Source organism: Lolium perenne, chromosome 3 (genome assembly GCF_019359855.2).
Source record: "Lolium perenne isolate Kyuss_39 chromosome 3, Kyuss_2.0, whole genome shotgun sequence".
NCBI classification, from domain to species: Eukaryota; Viridiplantae; Streptophyta; class Magnoliopsida; order Poales; family Poaceae; genus Lolium; species Lolium perenne.
In genome coordinates this window covers 274,580,159-274,602,577 of record NC_067246.2, presented here as the reverse complement: position 1 = coordinate 274,602,577, position 22,419 = coordinate 274,580,159, and the positions used below count along the sequence as shown (strand labels likewise).

General features: G+C 39.4%; 1 protein-coding gene across 1 annotated transcript; it reads right to left on the bottom strand.

Moving 5' to 3' along the window:
* Positions 1 to 443: 443 nt before the first annotated feature.
* Positions 444 to 2,643, bottom strand: LOC139838178 (protein FAR-RED IMPAIRED RESPONSE 1-like). The gene is made up of 3 exons (XM_071827551.1): positions 2,354 to 2,643; positions 1,399 to 2,297; positions 444 to 550 (listed from the first exon to the last, which is right to left on the bottom strand). The coding sequence occupies exons 1-3, from the start codon at positions 2,641 to 2,643 to the stop codon at positions 444 to 446; spliced, it is 1,296 nt and encodes a 431-aa protein (XP_071683652.1).
* Positions 2,644 to 22,419: the final 19,776 nt, after the last annotated feature.

Below are 22,419 nucleotides of genomic sequence, written 5' to 3'. Positions count from 1 at the left end.
GCTAATTTTTACCCAGATGTATTCAAGGTAGGTAATGTGTTGCGTACATAGTTTTATTCAATAGTATTTAAGGCATGTTTTTAGTACTTGTTCGCTGTATAAATAGTACATGTCAATGGTTGTTTTTAGTACTTGTGCATCTTTTTGTTTAGTCGTTGTGTACTTTTTCGTTTGGAGCTTGTGCATTCTTGTTGAAGATCATTAACCATTGTGTTGTTTCGTGTTTTTCAGGCTGACATCGAAAGTTTTCGACAGTTCTTCGCCGGAATGATGCTCACTTATGATTCTCCTAATTATTTGGCAAGTTTCGTTCGCGAACAGATTGAAGAATTCGAAAGTAAGAACTGTTTTACAATGGTTATCCTTTTTTCGTCCAGTGAAGTCAATGAAGTGAACTTGATTGTACAAAATAAGGAAATGAAGTACATAAGAACATTACATATTCATTCTATTGTCTGTATCATATATTCTAAATATTCCTGTGGCCTCCTCCTTGTGTGATTCCTACTTTTATTGCTCTCCTTTGATATCCTTTGTTCATCTTCGACCTCTGCAAAATAAATAGTTTTCAAATTTATGTTTAGCTTTTCGGAAAAAGCAGATTATTTGCATCAGTAGGTTTTCATCACTGACAAAAGTAATTTCATGGGCACACTTACCTTGTTAATATGTTTTGTGTTCCAAATACCAGATATTCCAAGTTGCATCTTATTCTTCCGTTGTGATAGTACATACCGTACGTGTTTCCTGGTTGTGTTGTTCTTTCTGTTGTGTTACTATCATCGTTTGTGTGTCTGTCTCTTGATTGATCCTGTGCTGTATTGCTTGTATACCTTTCTTTGTGATCTTTCTTTTTGTCTTTGGCTAACTTTGCTTGTTCTGCTGCCTCTGCTGCCTTTGCTGCAATTTCTGCTTTCAGTGTTTCACATCCTGTTTTGTTGTGTCCTGATCTTTTGCAGTGGCTACAATTTATTTGTCTAGTTTTCTGTCTTTTTTCTGAACCTGGCATCATTCGGTCTCCTCTTTTTCTTCCTCTTCTGTCAGGCATTGGTGGGTCACGAAATGTTTCGTTGCTAGCTGTTTCTTCATCGTGTAGTTTTTTGGCTCCTTCATCTTCTCTTATTGCTGCCAACACTTTTGTTTCCATATCACGCATACACTGAATCATGACATTATATGCTTTGTCATTTGGGCATGCTCTGTTGCAAAGTTCTGCCATATGGCTCATCACACCGGCAAATTTTAGTGTTTCGTCTCCGCAAGAAGCATCTGCGACATTTCCTAATGTTACGAGTTCCATGTCTATGTCTTTTCTCCATCTTTGAATCACAAAACTCTCTGGCAAATCATTGATCTCCATGTGAACCATTGCTTTTATTACATGGCAGCAATGTATACCATCCCTCTGCATCTTCTTGCAGGAACACATGAAGTTTTTTTTTTCATCGTCAAACGTGACGTCAAAACACTCCCTTTTGAATTCCATGTGGTCGTAGGATTTCACTATTCCTTTCAGCCGCAGGTGGCGACCAGGTTCAAGTGATCCTTCTACCTTGAATGCCGTGTTGTTTGTGATCTCGATCTGGAACTTCTCGAATATGTCATGTGTGAATTGTTGAAGAGCTTGCTTCTCAAACGGGTGTCTTGTTACTGCTTTTGCTATTTTCAGTGTTGATATGAGCTTTTTCTTGTCCAGGGCGGATAAGCACTTGTCTTGTATAACCTCGTACTGTTCAAGGAACATTGTTATTGTGTCTGTGTGCTGGCTATAGCATTTCCACATGTTATTTGTGCTCTCGCTCCTTCCTGTGCTTGATGAGAATGGGTAAAATTTATCCATGAAGTACGCTGGTACCCACCTGTGTCTTATCCTGTATAACTTGCTTAGGTGTTCTTCTCCCCCAGCATTGTAATCGTTTATCACTTTATTCCATCCCATTTCGAACTCAACTGGTGTGAATGCGTTCTTTGCAACGTACATTAGCATTTCCGACATTCCTGGATTTTTTGCAAAGAAGGTGCTCTCTTTCTGACTCATCTTGGTCACGATATGGAAGTAGCAGTTCCTGTGGGTTGTAGACTTTAGAACTGTTTGTATTGCTTTCTTCATTGCTTTGTCTTGGTCTATTATTATTGTCTTTGGTTCTTTTCCACCCATGGCCTGAACAAATGTTTCCAGCAGCCATATGAATGTATCTATTTTTTGATCCTTGAGCAGACCAACGGCAAACAGTACTGTGGCTCCGTGATTGTTCACCCCAACTATAGGAACAAACGGTAGGCCATACTTATTTGTGCTGAAAGTTGTGTCAAAGATATGTAGTCACCGAACAGCTTGTAGTTCATTACGCACATTGCGTCCATCCAAAACAGGCTGCGAACTCTTTTTTCACTGTCTATCTCCATGTCATGATAGAAGCCAGGTACTGTTTTCTGCAGTGTCTTGAAGCGTTCCAGGCACTTCTGAATGTCATGGTCCTTTTCAATTTGTTGTTGTTGACTCTTTATGTTGCTTAGATCGACAGCATCGAAGGGTATTCCACGGAATTTCCCTCTGATCGACCGGAAGATTAACATCATCTTCCTTGGTGGCAGATGTCCCATCTGTAGTAGATGAATTAATCTCCTGTCGAGATCAGTCATCCTTTTGTGATAGTGTGCAAACCTAATGAGATAGTCTGTTGGTTCCAGCGGATGGTTGTGTTCTAAGTGAACCTTCTTGATGTACCAGTATCCATCAAATTTTCTTACAATTATGTGTGCTTTACAGCCAGTCTTCAGTAGTATGTTTGTTCTCCTCTACGACGATGTTTTGGCATCTGTGTTTGTGCATCCTTCCTTGTTACATGTGAATGTTTGCATGTAAATTTCTCCGTTTTTTCCTGATCTCTTGCTGCTGAACTTCTTCACTGCAAATCCTTCCTTCCTTGCATACAGAGCGTATCTATAGAATGCATCGTCTCTTGTTTTGAAGCGGGCACCTTCCTTTGGTATAGCTGCACTGATAATCTCTTCAACTGCTGGGTAGTCATCTGTGTTGAACATTTTGTCCATTTCCTCTTCCATCTTTGTTGGAGGATCTGGATTTATTTCTGGATCATCATCCTTCAGTTCTTCTTTTGTTTCTTGTTTAGTAGCTTGTTCCTCTGAGGACGAGTTTGATTGTCCTGTGCTGTGTTTCTGCGATGATGAATAAGCTTCCTTTTGACTTGTTTCCTTTGAGGCACTTGTTTCTTCATCGGTACTTCCCATTCCTCTGGTTTCCTGAATTCATAACATTTACATTGTGCATCAGTTTTGTAAGATGGTGTTCGAGAGGTCTATATATTTTATTGTTTATTTCCACATATAACACAGCATGGACTGTTTTAAAAATCAAAATTACGTACCTGGTGATCGATGATTTTATTTCTCGATGTTTCAGTACATGTGTATGCTTCATATGTTTCCTGTAAATTAAAGGTATACAGTTAATTTTTTTTAATGCATTGTTTTAAATGAACTTGATAATTTTAGTGCATACATGTAGTTACTACCTTTGTATTGCTTGTTGTGCTATCACTGGAGTTGGTGTTGGCTGTAGCAAACTTCATTTTCTGAAAATAAGTAAATCAAGTAAACTTTATGTTAGATTCCTGGTTTACTGATGTTTCTCCATAGTGCATAATCATTGTACCTTGCTAATTTTTGCTGGTATTGGTTGCTTTTGTGTTTTCCAGTCATTATGTTTGTCTGGTATACCATATTTGCTGCTTGGACCTGCATGTTGTTTCATTCCTGCCTGGTTGCTGTAAACCTCCTGTAAATTAGATATAAATTTAATTTTGTCAGGCTATTTTTTAATCACAGTTTCTGTTCTCGTCATTGCGAGAAGTGTTGATCAACTGTAATCTACATGCCTTTTTGATGTCTTCTTTGTTTTGTTGAGATTGTTGTCGGGAGGTCTCGTGCTTGTCTACTAGCTTGATCTGTGTGTGGTTGTTGTCGTTGTTGTCATCAGACATATCATCGTCCTCGATTTCTTTGAATAAACCCTGAGAAATGGATAAATAATTATCAGGATTTATCCTAAAAATGTTTTGACTTTGTACTTTACTTCTATAACCTATGTTACTTACCTCGTAACTTGATGAGCTTCTTTGCATGTATTTTTCCACTGGTGTAGCTGAGCTGTTCTGGCTGCTTGTTGCTGACACATAATTATGCTTTCCTGTTTGTTCGTGATGTTTTTGTCTCACATTGTTTCCATCAGCATCCTGAAAGAAGATTGACAGTCAGTAATATTACTATCACATAAAATAATTAATTTTAAATATATTTGTTAAATTGATTCAATAAAATCTAGTAATGAATTTTCAGTGCCATATGTATTAATTAATTTTACCAACCTTCATTGTGAAGTTTTGCGATTGATATGATTTGACGTTGCTTGCTAGCAGGGAAGGATACTCTCTTGAACAAGCGTAGGAGGGAGCATACTGATTGATATTCTCAGAGGTTAGCAATTTTTTTTCCTTCATCCCTCTATCCAATTCCATTGTTGAGCTGTTGCTGGAAGCTTCTTCCTTCTTTACTTCTATTAGAGATCGTTTAAGGTGAGCACACTGCACTCTGTACTGTGACTCAGCTTGTTTAAGTTTATTTTGTTGCATTTTCTCCTTTTTATTCTTCCATGCGTGTATTCTTGCCTGGAAAAAAAAATGATTATAAATTTTTGTGTACATGCATGTCAAAAAAAAAATAGTTTATTTTGTGTACATTTTAAATGCAGATATATGATCACATTAACAAATAAATCACAATAAGGACATATTATATGCACAGTACTAGTAGTTGTGTACCTGTTGAAATGTGTAAGTTGTTATTGCCTGGAATTGTTTCTAGTGCTTCTTACTACTATGGGCTAGTACTTCTTGAACAACATAGGCACGATAATACTGTTGCTTTTGTTTGACAGCATGGAAATTGTTTTTCCAAGCAATTGTTACTAGTACTTGTTAATATGAATAGTTACTAGTAATAGTTAATATGAAATCATTATAGGCACAAGTTAGTCTGTTTTCTACATGCAGTGTTACTAGTACTTGTTAACATGGTGAATTGGTACTCCCCTGTACGACAAAGTTTATCACTATAGCATAACGGGGAGGTGCTTGTAAGTAGATTGGATTTTGATAAGTTTTACTATTTTTGCAACTTTTGCCATCTGTTCTGCAGTTAGTGGTATCTTTACTCCAGGTGGCAGCTTGTTCAATGATACGTCCAATTTGCATCACTATTTTATATCATAATTTGCTGTTATTCATTGATATATTTCATATTGGGACACAATACTTATGTTATTTCATCTATTTTGCATGTTTCATCATTATTGGAGGACCGAACACCGGAGCCAGGATTCTGCTGGAAAAAGCACCGTCAGAACGCAATATTTCGGAAGATCAACTCTGGAAGGAAATTATACCAAAAATCCTATTTTTCAAGATGACGAAGGAAGCCAGAAGGAGGAGCCAGGAGCAGCCAGGGTGGGCCCACACCCTAGGGCGGCGCGGCCCAGGCCCTGGCCGCGCCGGCCTATGGTCTGGGGGGCCCACGACCCTTTTTGCCTCCTTTTCTTCGCCAAACCCTTCGTCCCGAAGACCTAAGCCACAGAGGGTACCTCGCGAAGAGTTACAGCTGCCTCTGCGGGGCGGAGAACAGCAGAGAGAAAAGAGCTCTCCGGCGGGCAGGAATCCGCCGGGGAAATTCCCTCCGGGAGGGGGAAATCGACGCCATCAACACCGTCATCGAGCTGGACATCATCGCCATCACCATCATCATCATCTCCACCATCATCACCGCCGTCATCACCGCTGGACACCGCCACCGCCGTAGCAATTTGGGTTTGATCTTGATTGTTTGATAGGGGAAACTCTCCCGGTATCGATTTCTACTTGTTGTTGATGCTATTGAGTGAAACCATTGAACCAAGTTTATGTTCAGATTGTTATTCATCATCATATCACCTCTGATCATGTTCCGTATGATGTCTCGTGAGTAGTTCGTTTAGTTCTTGAGGACATGGGTGAAGTCTAAATGTTAGTAGTGAACTATGGTTGAGTAATATTCAATGGTGTGATATTTAAGTTGTGGTGTTATTCTTCTAGTGGTGTCATGTGAACGTCGACTACATGACACTTCACCATTTATGGGCCTAGGGGAATGCATCTTGTACTCGTTTGCCAATTGCGGGGTTGCCGGAGTGACAGAAACCTAAACCCCCGTTGGTATATCGATGCAGGAGGGATCGCAGATCTCGAGTTTAAGGCTGTGGTTAGATTTAATTCTTAATTACTTTCTTGTAGTTGCGGATGCTTGCAAGGGGTATAATCACAAGTATGTATTAGTCCTAGGAAGGGCGGTACATTAGCATAGGTTCACCCACACAACACTTATCACAACAATGAAGATTATTTAGCCGTATGTAGCGAAAGCACTAGACTAAAATCCCGTGTGTCCTCGAGAACGTTTGGTCATTATAAGTAAACAAACCGGCTTGTCCTTTGTGCTAAAAAGGATTGGGCCACTCGCTGCAATTATTACTCTCGCACTTTACATACTCGTACTTTATTCAACTGTTACATCAAACCCCACAGATACTTGTACGTGAGCATTTACGGTGAATCCTTCATCGAAACTGCTTGTCAACACCTTCTGCTCCTCGTTGGGATCGACATTCTTACTTATCGAAGATACTACGATACACCCCTATACTTGTGGGTCATCAAGACTATTTTTAGGCGCCGTTGCCGGGAGTGAAGCGCTATTGGTAAGTGGAATTGGTAAGGAAAACCTTTCTTGTTGTGCTGATTTTATTTCTACACTGCTGCTATAAGTCATTATGGAGAGATCTTCTCTTCAATTTTTATTTGGGAAATCTACTACTACTGCAACGGTAGTGGATGAGGCGCCAGGTGAGGAAGTGATACCATATAAAATACCTATGAAAATTATTGAACGTGTTATGGATAACCGCTATGAAGGGGATGGAACTGTCCTTCCTGGTGATCATTTACTGTTTTTGCATGAATTATGCGGGTTATTCAAATGTGCAGGTATTGCTATGGATGAAGTGAGGAAGAAACTATTCTCTTTGTCGCTGTCCGGTAAGGCGGCGCATTGGTATAAATTCTTGGATACTGGGGATTCTCTTGAATGGAATGATATTGTGCCCCGGTTTTATTCTAAGTTCTATCCTCCAAGTGAAATTCATAAGGATCGGAATCGCATATATAATTTTTGGCCTCATGATGGAGAGAGCATCGCCCAAGCTTGGGGGAGATTGAAGTCTTTAATACTCAAATGCCCCATTCATGAGCTTCCTGGTAATGTTATTATTGATAATTTCTATGCAAGACTTTCTTTTCAAGACAAGACCTTGCTGGATACTTCTTGTTCTGGATCATTTACACGCAACAAAGAAGAGTTTAAAAGGGACCTTCTTGATCGGATCCAAGAAAATACTGAAGGATGGGAGAACGACAAGGATAGAGAATCAGGTATAATTTATGATTATAAATGCATTGAAGCTTTTATGGATCTTGATAAATTTCGTAATATGAGTGCTATATATGGTCTTGATTCTCAAGTTGCTGTAAATCTTTATAAAGCTTTTGCCTCTCATTATGAATTGCCAAAGAAGAATTTTGATAAGTATCATGAACCGTATAAAGATAAAATTGATTCATCTATTAATAAATGCGTTGTAGTTGAAAGCTGATCGTGTTATTCCTGAAGCTTATATTGAAAAAACTCCTTTCCCTGCTAAAATGAAAGAGTACTCTGTTATAAATAGTGCGGTTCATAAAAGTGAAAAAACCTGTAGAACCCGAAGAACAAATAAAAGTTGAACTCGCTGTTGCAATAATTAAAGATCTTGTGACTGAAAATGTGGAGGATGGTCATATTATTTTCTATGAAGATGCTTCTAATATTGTCTCACATCCTAATAAACCCAAACAAGCTAGTGTTCCTATGCTATCTGTTAAAATTGGTGATCATTGTTATTATGGATTATGTGATATTGGTGCAAGTGTTAGTGCTATTCCGTATGAGCTTTACACGGAGATTATGCACGAAATTGATTCTTGTGAACTTGAAGATATTGATGTGGTTATTCAGCTGGCCAATAGAGAAACTATTTCTCCAATTGGTATTGTTCGAGATGTGGAAGTTTTATGCGGTAAGATTAAATATCCTGCTGACTTTTTGGTACTTGGTTCTGCTGCTAGTGATTATTGTCCTATTATTTTTGGTAGACCTTTTCTAAATACTTGTGGAGCTATTATAGATTGCAAGAAAGAGAAAATTTTGACTAAATTCGCTGGTGAATCTTATGAGTTTAACTTCTCTAAATTTACTAAAACTCCTTATAAAGCTGATTTGCCTAGTAATGATTTTAAAATGGAGCAATGTGCATCTATTGTTCTTGTTCCTAATAATCCTTTGCAGCAACATTTGGAGGATAAGCGAGAGCGAAATTTTTAGGAAAGAAAGAGATGAGCTTGAGGAAATTTTTCTTCGCCAACCTATTCTCAAGCATGATTTACCGGTGGAAGATTTGGGTACAACACCGCCACCAAAGGAAGATCCTGTTTTTGATTTAAAGCCTTTACCTCGATAATCTTAAATATGCTCATATTGATGATAAGAAAATATATCCTGTTATTATTAGTTCTAAGCTTTAGATTGAGGAAGAAAGGTTATTGGAAATATTGAAGAAGCATCGAGGCGCTATTGGCTACACTCTTGATGATTTGAAGGGGATTTCTCCGTCTATATGCCAACATGCTATTAATATGGAAGATGATGCAAAGCCTGTTGTTGAACCTCAGCGTCGTCTAATTCCGAAGATGAAGGAAGTGGTAAGGAATGAGGTATTACGACTTCTTGAAGCTGGTATTATATATCCTATTGCTGATAGTAGATGGGTTAGTCCTGTGCATTGCGTTCCCAAGAAAGGAGGTATGACTGTTGTGCCTAATGATAATGATGAGCTCATTCCTCAAAGAGTAGTTGTAGGGTATAGAATGTGCATTGATTTTCGAAAAGTTAATAAAGTTACTAAGAAAGATCATTACCCTTTACCATTTATTGATCAAATGCTAGAAAGATTGTCTAAGAATACTCATTTTTGCTTTCTTGATGGTTATTAAGGGTTTTCACAAATTCTTTGTTAAAGCTAAAGATCAAGAGAAAACCACCTTTACTTGTCCTTATGGAACTTATGCTTATAGACGCATGCCTTTTGGTTTATGTAATGCTCCTGCTACTTTTCAAAGATGCATGTCCTGCTATTTTTCATGGTTTTTGTGAAAGTATTGTAGAGGTATTCATGGATGATTTTTCCGTCTATGGGAATTCTTTTGATAGTTGCTTGCGAAACCTTGATAAAGTTTTGCGAGAGATGTGAAGAAACTAACCTTGTTCTTAATTGGGAGAAATGCCACTTTATGGTTAATGAAGGAATTGTATTGGGACATAAAATTTCTGAGAGAGGTATTGAAGTTGATAGAGCTAAAGTTGAAGCAATTGAGAAGATGCCCTATCCGAGGGATGTTAAAGGTATTCGTAGTGTTCTTGGTCATGTTGGGTTTTATAGGAGATTTATTAAAGATTTCTCCAAGATTTCAAAGCCTCTTACTAATCTTCTTCAAAAAGATGTACCATTTGTTTTTGATGATGATTGTAAGGAAGCTTTTGAAACTCTTAAGAAAGCCTTAACAAGCTGCTCCTATAGTTGAACCTCTGATTGGAACTTACCATTTGAAATTATGTGTGATGCTAGTGATTTTCTTTGTAGGCGCTGTTCTTGGACAATGAGTAGATAAAAAACTGAATGTTATTCATTATGCTAGTAAAACTCTTGATGCTGCTCAAAGAAATTATGCTACAACCGAAAAGGAATTATTAGTCGTAGTCTTTGCTTGTGATAAATTTAGATCTTATATTGTTGATTCAAAAGTTACTATTCATACTGATCATGCTGCAATTAGATACCTAATGACAAAGAAAGATGCTAAGCCGAGGCTTATTAGATGGGTACTTCTTTTGCAAGAATTTGATTTACATATTGTAGATAGGAAAGGTCTTGATAATCCTGTTGCTCGATAATTTGTCTAGATTGGAAAATATTGCTTATGATCCTGTTCTCGTTAATGATAGTTTTCCAAATGAACAATTGGCTGTAATAAAGGTGAGCTCGCGAGACAGTCCTTGGTATGCTGATTATGCTAACTTTATTGTTTCCAAGTACTTGCCTCCAACCTTTTCAGCTCAGCAAAGGAGGAAATTCTTTTATGACTTGAGGCATTATTTCTGGGATGACCCACACTTATATAAAGAAGGAGTGGATGGTATTATGCGAAGATGTGTTCCTGAGTATGAACAACAAGAAATATTGAGTAAATGTCATGGTAGTGCTTATGGGGGACATCACGCTGGAGAAAGAACCGCGCAAAAGGTTTTACAATCAGGTTTTTATTGGCCAACTCTCTTCAAGGATGCGAGAAAGTTTATTTTATCTTGTGATGAATGCCAAAGGGTTGGTAATATCTCCAGCACGCAATGAAATGCCTATGAATTATACTCTTGTTATTGAACCGTTTGATTGTTGGGGATTTGACTTCATGGGACCTTTTCCGTCTTCGGAAGGTAACACTCATATACTTGTTGCTGTTGATTATGTTACTAAATGGGTGGAAGCTATACCTACGAAAAGTGCTGATGGTGAGACCTCTTTAAGAATGCTCTTAGATATTATTTTTCCTAGATTTGGAGTACCTAGATATATTATGACTGATGGAGGTTCTCATTTTATTCATGGAGGTTTTAGAAAAACTCTTGCTAAGTATGGTATTAATCATAGAATTGCTTCTGCTTATCATCCTCAAACTAGTGGTCAAGTAGAATTATCAAATAGAGAGATTAAATCTATTTTGGGAAAGACCGTTAATAAAACTAGAAAGAATTGGGCTAGTAAATTGAAGGATGCACTTTGGGCTTATAGAACTGCGTATAAAAATCCCATGGGAATGTCACCTTATAAAATGGTTTATGGGAAAGCTTGTCATTTACCTCTAGAACTAGAGCACAAAGCTTATTGGGCTGTTAGAGAATTAAATAAAGATCCTAAACTTGCCGGTGATAAGAGGTTGTTGCAATTGAGTTCTCTAGATGAATGGAGAAGTGAAGCATATGAAAATGCTAAACTCTTTAAAGAGAAAGTTAAAAAATGGCATGATAGGAGGATTATCAAAAGAGAATTTAATATTGGGGATAAAGTCCTATTGTATCGGTCTCGTCTCAGATTCTTTGCAGGGAAATTACTCTCGAAATGGGAAGGACCATATGTTGTCGAGGAGGTGTATCGTTCAGGAGCAATCAAAATTAGCTCTCTCCAAGGCAATGCTACGCAAGTGGTGAATGGACAAAGACTCAAGCATTATATCTCGGGTGATTCTTATAATGTTGATGTTGATATTATTCAAGTGGAAACACCGGAGGCCTACATCAAAGGGCAAATTGACAGTCATGAACTCGACTTCGAATAGGTAAGATCGGTAATGAAAAGTACGCAATTTACTTTCCGAACTATATTTTTGCTGTTTTTGGAAAATATGAGAAATTACGAGTTCGAAACGGAGTGGAAAGGACGCACGAGGGGGTGCCACCATAGGGCGGCGCGGCCTGACCTGGGCCCGCGCCGGCCTATGGTTTGGCCGCCTCGTCGCCCCTTTCCGACTCTGGTTCGATCTGGTGCTTTCCTTTTGATGAGAAAATTTTTGCTATATAATCCCCCGGACCCCTGGAGGTCCGTATATCGTGTTTTCGACGTGTTTTGTTTCGAGTTGTTTCTGCCAGGATTTGCTTCGGATCTAGAGCCATCATGTCTTCGTCGGAAACTCCGAAGGACAGCTCCAGCAAGGATGTTGGCAAGTTGTACATGGAGGAGCTGAGGATGCACCCCAAGGAGTTGCTGCTCGTTGAAGGAGAACTGCAAGTCAAGGATGTCCAGGGCCCTAAAGGAGAAGGAAGCCTGGAAGACAGGATGGAGAAGCTAGAACAAGAGGTTTTCAAGTACAAGAAGATGGCTGAGCGTGAGGTGGATATCTTCCACAGGATTGTGTCTGAACTCATTGCTGAACATGAGAAGGAAACTGCAAAGCTTTGGAGCGACATCCTCTCACTTCACGACACCACCAACAAGCTCCAAGCACAACTCTATGATTTTCAGAATCAGAATCGTGAGTATGAAAACAGGTTTAAATACATAAGCCGTCTTTGCTAGTTTCAGGATCCCCGAGACCAAGATGTCGTTTCTTGATGGAGAGCCTCTTCCTTGGAAGTTTGATGACGGGAATTCATCACCACCATCGCCGCAGGAGTAATTCATCATCGGTATTGGCATCCCCTTGGTTTGTTCCGAGCTTGGGGGAGTGCCGCGGTATCACATTATCACTACCTTTTACTTTTATTGTCAAGTAGTATCATATCATGAGTAGGGAAGTTATCATATAAGATGGGTTGCGTTTGGAAGTATCTCTCCTTTAGTTGGTTATCTATGTATCCCTTGGTGTGAGTTATCGTTATGGAATATTAATGAGAAGTCTTATCATTTACATATTGCACATCTTATTTTAGTTTGCAATCTCTACTATATGATTCACCTTGTTGTTAGTATTGGTATCACTTTGGGAGCATTGAATAAATCTATTTGGTTTTGGCAAACTTAGCATTGGTCAATAGCAACAACACTTTGAGGTTTAAATAGAAAAGAGAAATACATGTAGATGTTTCATTATCTTTCTTGTTAGCTCATAGCTTATTATTCTGAAGTTAAAATTGTTTGTACTTACAAGGAAGATGCATGATTGTTTCTATCACATGTATATTTGTTTGTTTCCCTCGACTCTTATGCTTGCTAATTAACCTTGCTAGCCAAAGACCTGTACTGAGAGGGAATACTTCTCGTGCATCCAAACCTTAACCCAAACCTATGCCATTTGTGTCCACCATACCTACCTACTACATGGTATTTTCTGCCATTCCAAGTAAATACTTCATGTGCTACCTTTAAACAATTCAAAACTTAGTATCTCTTATTTGTGTTAATGTTTCATAGCTCATGAGGAAGTATGTGGTGTTTTATCTTTCAATCTTGTTGGGCAACTTCCACCAATGGACTAGTGGCTTCACCCGCTTATCCAATAATTTTGCAAAAAGAGCTGGCAATGGGATTCCCAGTCCCAAATTGATTAAACTAAATAGACACTCTTCCATGGTATGTGATTGATGGACGGCACCCGAAGGATTCGGTTAGCCATGGCTTGTGTAAGCAAAGGTTGGGGGGAGTGTCATCATCATAATAAAGCTAAAATAAAAAGGCACTCCTTCATGGTATGAGATTGTTGGCAGGCACCCGAGGATTCGGTTAGCCATGGTTTGTGAAAGAAAGGTTGGAAGGAGTGCCACACAAAAAAAAATATGGGAGCCGCTCTTAGGAGGTTGTCTGGCAAGGGGGTTAGAGTACCCGCTACCAGTCGTTGACAACAACAAACACCTCTCAAAATGTTACTTTTATTCTCTTTATATGATTGCAAAAATTGAAAAAGCTCTAGCACATGATTTAATCCCTGTTTCCCTCTGCGAAGGGCCTGTCTTTTACTTTATGCTGAGTCAGTAAACCTATTTCCCTCCATCTCAAGCAAGCATTTGAGTAGTTGTGATCAAACCATTATATTGTGATTTGCTACATCATGTCTTTTATTCTTCTTTGTTTAGTACAAGTTTTATCTGAATGAATATAGCTTTGCAAGTTATCAATGATCATGAGAAAACCATTATGATTGAGTATGCAAGTTGTGCCTTATAAACTTTAACATGGGAGCGCTGCTCAATGAGATATAATCTGTTAATTGTTCTCTGACCAAGAACGAAGTTTGCCATCACCAATTATGATTTCTTATGCACCTTTACTTGTGATTACCTTATACTTGTTTCAATATGAGTTATAAGAGATTGTTTACTATAATGTCCTGTGTGAATGAATATGATGCTTCTTGTCCGTATTTTATTCATCGACTCTTCACTCCATAAATATGTGGTCATGTCTATCGAGCTCAGTTTCGCTTGGGGACAAGCGAAGTCTAAGCTTGGGGGGAGTTGATACGTCCAATTTGCATCACTATTTTATATCATAATTTGCTGTTATTCATTGATATATTTCATATTGGGACACAATACTTATGTTATTTCATCTATTTTGCATGTTTCATCATTATTGGAGGACCGAACACCGGAGCCAGGATTCTGCTGGAAAAAGCACCGTCAGAACGCAATATTTCGGAAGATCAACTCTGGAAGGAAATTATACCAAAAATCCTATTTTTCAAGATGACGAAGGAAGCCAGAAGGAGGAGCCAGGAGCAGCCGGGGTGGGCCCACACCCTAGGGCGGCGCGGCCCGAGCCCTGGCCGCGCCGGCCTATGGTCTGGGGCCACGACCCTTTCGCCTCCTTTTCTTCGCCAAACCCTTCGTCCCGAAGACCTAAGCCACGTAGGGTACCTCGCGAAGAGTTACAGCCGCCTCTGCGGGGCGGAGAACAGCAGAGAGAAAAGAGCTCTCCGGCGGGCAGGAATCCGCCGGGGAAATTCCCTCCGGGAGGGGGAAATCGACGCCATCAACACCGTCATCGAGCTGGACATCATCGCCATCACCATCATCATCATCTCCACCATCATCACCGCCGTCATCACCGCTGGACACCGCCACCGCCGTAGCAATTTGGGTTTGATCTTGATTGTTTGATAGGGGAAACTCTCCCGGTATCGATTTCTACTTGTTGTTGATGCTATTGAGTGAAACCATTGAACCAAATTTATGTTCAGATTGTTATTCATCATCATATCACCTCTGATCATGTTCCGTATGATGTCTCGTGAGTAGTTCGTTTAGTTCTTGAGGACATGGGTGAAGTCTAAATGTTAGTAGTGAACTATGGTTGAGTAATATTCAATGGTGTGATATTTAAGTTGTGGTGTTATTCTTCTAGTGGTGTCATGTGAACGTCGACTACATGACACTTCACCATTTATGGGCCTAGGGGAATGCATCTTGTACTCGTTTGCCAATTGCGGGGTTGCCGGAGTGACAGAAACCTAAACCCCCGTTGGTATATCGATGTAGGAGGGATCGCAGGATCTCAGAGTTTAAGGCTGTGGTTAGATTTAATTCTTAATTACTTTCTTGTAGTTGCGGATGCTTGCAAGGGGTATAATCACAAGTATGTATTAGTCCTAGGAAGGGCGGTACATTAGCATAGGTTCACCCACACAACACTTATCACAACAATGAAGATTATTTAGCCGTATGTAGCGAAAGCACTAGACTAAAATCCCGTGTGTCCTCGAGAACGTTTGGTCATTATAAGTAAACAAACCGGCTTGTCCTTTGTGCTAAAAAGGATTGGGCCACTCGCTGCAATTATTACTCTCGCACTTTACATACTCGTACTTTATTCAACTGTTACATCAAACCCCCCTGAATACTTGTCTGTGAGCATTTACAGTGAATCCTTCATCGAAACTGCTTGTCAACACCTTCTGCTCCTCGTTGGGATCGACATTCTTACTTATCGAAGATACTACGATACACCCCCTATACTTGTGGGTCATCATTCAACCACATTATTTGTTGTTCTTCATCCTTGTTTTGTGGTGCCCATGTTTCATCCATCTTCTCTGATGATTCTTTTTTTTCCTCTCCAGCCCTGCAGGAGTATGAAATGTTGAAGTTCAAGACTATGAAGAGCAAGCGTGTAAGGTTGAGAAGTTTGAGTGCTACTTTTGACAAGTATTCAGAAGCAAATATGCAAGTTTGAATTTACGACTAGCTTTGATGAGTATCCAGTGTTTGAACTTGTTTAGTGCGTGTTTGAGTGGTTAGTCTGTGTCTGTTTAGATTCTAGAACCAACGAGAAAGAAACCTGGTGAATTTACCTATGAGGTCGTTCCGATCAGATGTATTTTGCACGTTGCCTAATCCTGCAGATCTGCGAGTTCAGCCTCTCTCATCCCTTGTTTGTTCCCTTGTGTTGATATTTTCTGTCCTGCACGTCCGAATTTTGAATCGTTGGAAAAAAAATATTGATGAAAAATTGCGATTCACTGTAGTACATGTTAGTTGTGGATGGGGTTCCAGTTGTCGAGCGAGAAAAATCGGGGTACGGAATAGTATGATTCAAATCTACGAACGTGGAATTTAGATGTTTACCTTGAGTTCGTGATCGTTCGTCTTCCTTCGTCTTCGTTAGTGCCTTCATCGTTCCCCTCGTCTGGATCTGGATTTGAATTTTGAATCTGTTGGAGAGAGAGGAGGAGATGGAAAGCGTGATCCCGTTGTCCACCAAAAGTGGAGGATTAGTTAAGATATCTACCTTCGAGATATTTCTTCTCCTGCATTTGTGGGCCAGCATATTTCATTAAATGGGAGTTGGTGTTTCAGTATGACATGTGGGTCCTCCTTTTTCTGATCATTCCTTTTCTGCGTGGATGACATGTGGGACTGTGGATGGGAGGATTTAACCTACTTCACTTTCCCATTTTTTCTTCTGTGACGTCTCCGTAATTTTTGCCGTCATTCATTGATCCCGTGAGCCATCTTCTTCCTCCCTCTTGCGCTCTTCGTACGCTTGCGCCCCCATCTCAGATCTGTTTTTGAAACCTCTCGTCTGGAATGCTTCCTAACCCTATTTATCGTTTGATTTCTTTCTTCGATTGTTGAATGTAGGCGGCGGGTTCTCAATAAAGAGCCCCGTGGATTTTTCGGCTGGTTTTGTGAGTTCTCGTCGTTTTCTCGTAGCCTGCGTTGTTCAATGGATAACGAAGCTGCTGTACCTCGTGATGGTGAAGATGAGGTCACCCCTCAATTATCTGATACGCAGTCTTTTTCCGTTGATGGTACTGAGTTGGTGACTCAGGAATTCATGGTGCGTGACCAGCTTGAGCAGGATAGGATGAGAATGGAGAAGAAAGTATCTGCTACTAATGAAAAAATTGAACAACACAGATTGAGAAAATCTTGGTTAGTTTAGATTGTTTGTTATTCCTATATATGTTTGTTCATGCTTCTGGTTTATTTTCATGTCATGATCATGTGTTTATGTGTTTTCTGTTTTCCAGTTCTGGATCTATGCCTAATGGTTCATCAGAATTTAGTACAAAACTTAGCCTTCCAAAGTTCATTTCTGTTTGCAAGTCCCTTAGCCCTAAACAAAGGGGTTATGTTGCTGATATAGGTCAAGGATCTCTCCTTGATATTCGTCTTGAAGAGATACCAAGGGCTTTTGTTGCTTGGATTGTCAGCAACTATGTTGCTTCAAAGAGGATGTTTGTCTTCAAAAGTGGCTTTGACTTCGCTTTCAATGCACTGTGTGTCCATAAGGTTTTAGGCACACCAATTGGAGGACGGCGCATTCCTATCAAGTGCAGTGAGCAATTCAGGGATGTTGTTAGGAATCGGTCATGCTGTGAAGGCAGTACCCCAACTATAAATGAGCTAATGAATATGCTGTCTTCTGACTTGGAAGAGGAAGATTTCAAGATATATTGGATGATGTTCTGTATTACTGCATTTCTATGTCCAACGACGTATGAGTGCGTCAGTCCTGACTACCTTTCAGCACTTGAGGGTCCTTCTGAGGAAATCCGCACGTATGATTGGTCTTCAGCAGTGTTTCAGAAACTTTCAGCTTCCATGAAAACGTTTGTTGATTGTGGTCTACAGGGTGCTCTCTGTGGTTGCTTGGTAGTTCCTCTGGTTAATAACTCCTTTAGTTTCTCATCAGCTGCTGTTGTCACGTTATTGATTAATTCTATCTGAGTGCCTGATTTTTTTTGCTTTGTTGTTCTTTGTAGATGACTTACTTAGAATATCTTGATATAAAAGTCAAAGAGCTTGCTAGTGTTGTTCCAAGAATTAGTGTATGGGATTCAGTGACAGTTAGTGAATTTGAAAAACTTGACTTGGTTTCTGCGGAGGATGGAACCTATGGCGAAATACCGGTTAGTGTATTTCATTATCTGATGTTGAACAATACATTTTTTAAAATTTTATGTTTATGTGTTGTCCCTAAACTATGTTTTTTTATTTTTCTTTGTGTGTGTTATAATTAGCTGAAGGATGTGAGACGTACTCCGTTTCATCAGAGTGGGTCTTCCACTTTCTGTATTGGAGATCTGCATTCTGGTCTCGAGACGTTTCTTTGCTCCTTTGTGAAGCCTGCGATGCGTCCGTTGGTACGTTTATTGTGATGTTCTGTTTTAATTGACATCTGTAGTGTAATGTTTTATAGTACGAAGCAATTGTCTGCAATTACTATTTTTTTGTTTTGTTTTGTTTTTGATTTTGCAACAGGCTGTTGATGACCTGAAAGAAATTCAGCAGGGCTTGTACTTTGAAATATTTTCTGCAATTCAACCAATCATCAACAATAAGATTGCCAATGTTTTGCAGCTTGCGAGCCATTATAATGAACGAAGATTTTGCGCATCTGAAGGTAAACAGGGTGGTTCTTGTTCAAGGCCATGGTTCAGTAATATGGCGAATTTTCTGGGTATACTCAATGATTTTGATCATATATACCGCTCGAATGGAACGGGTGATAGCCCATCTGTCGTTAGAACTGAATCAAATCAAGAAGTCTCTGTATTGAATGACCAAACATACAAACTTGCCGTAAAGCCGCAATGTGAATAAGGGTATTGCTACTAATGCTGAGATGTGCGATGACATGTGGCGTGACCAAATCATGCCGATTAGTCAGAATGTTTATAAACAGATTAGGTTGCTTCAACAGCTCATTCCTATTAATTGCAAATACACTCCAAATGCATTGTATAAGGAGTATCTCTTGAATCTCGAAGCGTATCTTGATCGCGTCGTGGAGGATCTTCCATCAATACTCCCATCCGAAGGAGCGTTGGATTTGCTTGTGCAGAAGGGAGTTGTTTGCAACTGTTGTGGACTTTTGAATAGTCCTCTTGCTTCTGAAACTTGCAACTGCTCGGTTGCCTTAGATACTGGTAAGAGCGCAGTTGGTGAGAGGTTAAACATGCCCTCTGTGACCCCCCTGAAGGTGCATGACAATGTTAGACAAGTTGATGCAGCTGTAGGAAATGAAGCTGTCCTTGGTAAGATCGAGGTTGGTTTTCCTGAGTCCACTAGCAAAGGGAGCGGCTCAGCTGCGTGTTCTTCTGGTGCTACTACGAAAACCTGCAAGGCCGACTCTCTGGCTTGTGTTAACGCTGATAGAGTAGATTGCAAAGATGGCTCATCCGGTAATTCTAACGATCCAACAGTTGAAGTTAAACAAATTGGCAAGAAACTGGCAGTCGAAACTCAATCTTATTGCACTACAGGTGCAGAACCTCCAATTAATCCAACTGCTTTTGCTGATGAGCATGCTAAGGTTTCCACTTCTAATGATCCAGCTACTGGTCTTGAAGATTCTCTTCTACTCCCGTCTTCTAAGAGAAATTCATCTGAGTCTCTCGGTTTCCAGCATGACTCGTCTGCGAAGAAACAAAAGATGTTTGTACTGGAGGATGGTAGCTCAAAGATGGCAAGTGGAGCAGACCAAACTAGTTATATTGTTCCATGTGACCCGTTGGATGAACCTTCTGCTTGGGAAGAAATAGAAAGGATTGAGAGGACGAAAACGCTTGCAATGAAGAAATTTTCATATTCATCACCCTCAGATGTCTTTTTGGCTGAACATTTGGTGCCTGTTGGAAGTGTTTGTATGCCATCTAGTACTCAACACCAGTATCTAGACGGAGTCCCTGGTATGTCGTAGCCATCCCAACCAGGATTGTCATCTGGTTATCAGGGCATTCTCCGTGATAGAAATGGAAGAACATTCCATGGAGGGCGAAGGACTGTTAATTTCGCAGACCCTCCTGCCTCCCAAGCTATTATTTCTAACATTGATGGTTTGCACCTGTCAAATCATTCTTCTTTGCAAGCACTAAACACACCTGGAAGGACAATATCTGTGTCTGGTTTTAATACTGGGTTTGCTGGTTATAGACATGAGAGATCTATTGGTTATGAAGGGTCTTCTCTTCAGAGCTCTTACAACACTGGTCATAACAGCTCTTACAACACGCTTGGGCAGCAAAATTTTCAGAGCTCTCAAAGTGCAGGGAGGTATAATAGTAGCCAACATGATGATGAAGATGTGGGTGGGAACGCTGGTTATGTGGTTACTCCCTTTCCGGAATTCATGATTCGATCCCCACGTGTTTGTGCTACGCCGCAGTATCACCAGAGGACTTATGGTGAACAGCAGGTACGATTTAACACGAGTCTGTCACAAGGCACATATAATAGAGGATCAACAGCAGGGCTTTCACAAAGTCAACCTTTGCATCATGGAAATCATCGCCCCTTCCTCTCAATTAGAGATTCGACGCAGGCTGAGATTGATATGATGGAGTGGGTGCGAAAGTATTTACCAACGCAATTTGGAAGAAGGTATCCTACTATTTTATGCCACTGGTTTTCCATTTTATTTAATCATTTTAAATAATCTTTTTGCTATGTTGTGATTTTGTTTCGTTGTGCAGCCCAAGAATTGTTGAAACAAGGGGAAGATGGGCCACTCACAGAAATTTTGGGTTGTCAATGCAACCTGGTGGTTATGTTCATGACTACGTTATGAATGTATTTGCTGCCACTGTAATGGAAGAGCATTATGACAACAGTGTCTTCCTTAATCAACAGCGTCCCCAGTGCCTAAAGTACATAATGTACAGTGAGAGTGTAGTAAGTTTTTACTATTTCTTTTTTGTTTATTAAATATGGATATTTTTCTACTTTTTTTATGGATGATTGTTTGGCAGAATGGTAAAATGTGTTTTTTTTTTCTCTCTACTTTGCTAGAGGGCATTCAGGGAATTGGGTGCTGATCCGAACGCACTGAAGAATTACATTATGGAGCCTAATTTACCCTGCAGGATATATCAATTTGATGTTGTGAGTATTTTGTTTTGTATGATATTTGTATCTTTAATATATATATTGTCTAGTATGCCAAAAGTTTTCCTTTGATGTTTTATAATTGAATTTGGTTTCAAGTGCTATTTCAACTCTTGTGCAACTATTTGATTTTTTGTATTTTAAAAATTACATTTGTCCTTTTAATTTTATTTTTTTAGCTATTTTTAAAAATTTGGTTGTTTTTCAGGTAATTCTTCCTGTTAGAGATAATCACTTTTGGATTGTGGTTGTCGCTAATTTCGCCCGACTGCGGTTTGAGACATATTGTCCTTATTATGATGCTACTGTAGCAGAAAATATTGCAATGACTGTTATTGATAACTTCAAGAAGGCTTATACAGCAGCATATTACTCTGAGCGTTATGATATTTATAACTTTCAGGTGATGCCTGCCCAAATCGTTTCTGACAACATCAATGAGTAAGTAAAAAAATTTAAGAGATTGTATTTATCAGTGTGTTTCTATGTGTCTTTGTTTTGTTCTGTGGTAATTCATATAGTTTTATTTTCTTGTTCTTACTCAAACTGTTTTTAGGAACGACTCTGGACCTCAAGCTATGAAAGTAATTCTTCAACATTGCGGTGGTTTCCAGCATAAGATAAGAGAAGTAAGTCTTTGTCTATGTTTTTCTTGGCATATGTAATTGTTGGTCTGCATATAATTTTCATTTGTTAATTGCAGAATGATGTTATCAAGCTGTGTGAGCAGCTGGTGTTCTATATGCTAACTTTCCAAGGTAATGCAAAGAAAATGCCTGCAGTCGTTGATATAATGAGAAAGCATGCAAGACGGTGAATGTTGCTCGATAAGGATATACAAACCCGTTCGGAAAGAAACATTTTTCTCTGTTTGTATTCCGACAGTATCGTTGATTCTCCGTTATGGTTCTATTTATATTTTAGTTTGTGCTTTAACTATTTGTAACTGAACCCAAGAATCTCCTGTTTTGTACTATCACCTTGTGTTGAACATCTGTGGTTTCGCTTTTCTGGCATATATTTGTCTGTACTTGTACTCTTATGTCTTACGTACTTGATATTTGCTTCCTGATGTACTTACACCTTTATTGTGACTGTGAGACACTTACTATTCCTTGCTATGTTTCCCTCAAGTTATGTAAATGTTATTGTCCCGTGTTAGAATTGTACTTTGTTGTTTGTCTGTTGCTGTAGTTAATACTTGTGTTTGTAGTTTATATTTTAGCTTATATTTTTAGCTGTACTTGTACTCTTGTATATTATGTACCTAGGACTTTCGTGTTGTTGTACTTAGGCCTGTACCTTCATGCACCCATCACCGCTGTACTGTACACACCTTAC

Excerpts from the sequence above, each read along its gene's own strand:
- LOC139838178 (XM_071827551.1), bottom strand. The coding sequence starts at position 2,643 with ATGACTGATCTCGACAGGAGATTAATTCATCTACTACAGATGGGACAT. Across the intron at positions 2,298-2,353 it reads CTGTTTTGGATGGACGCAAT|CACAAATAAGTATGGCCTAC; the intron begins GTGCGTAATGAA and ends CACAACTTTCAG. Across the intron at positions 551-1,398 it reads CAAGAAGATGCAGAGGGATG|AGGTCGAAGATGAACAAAGG; the intron begins GTATACATTGCT and ends TTTATTTTGCAG.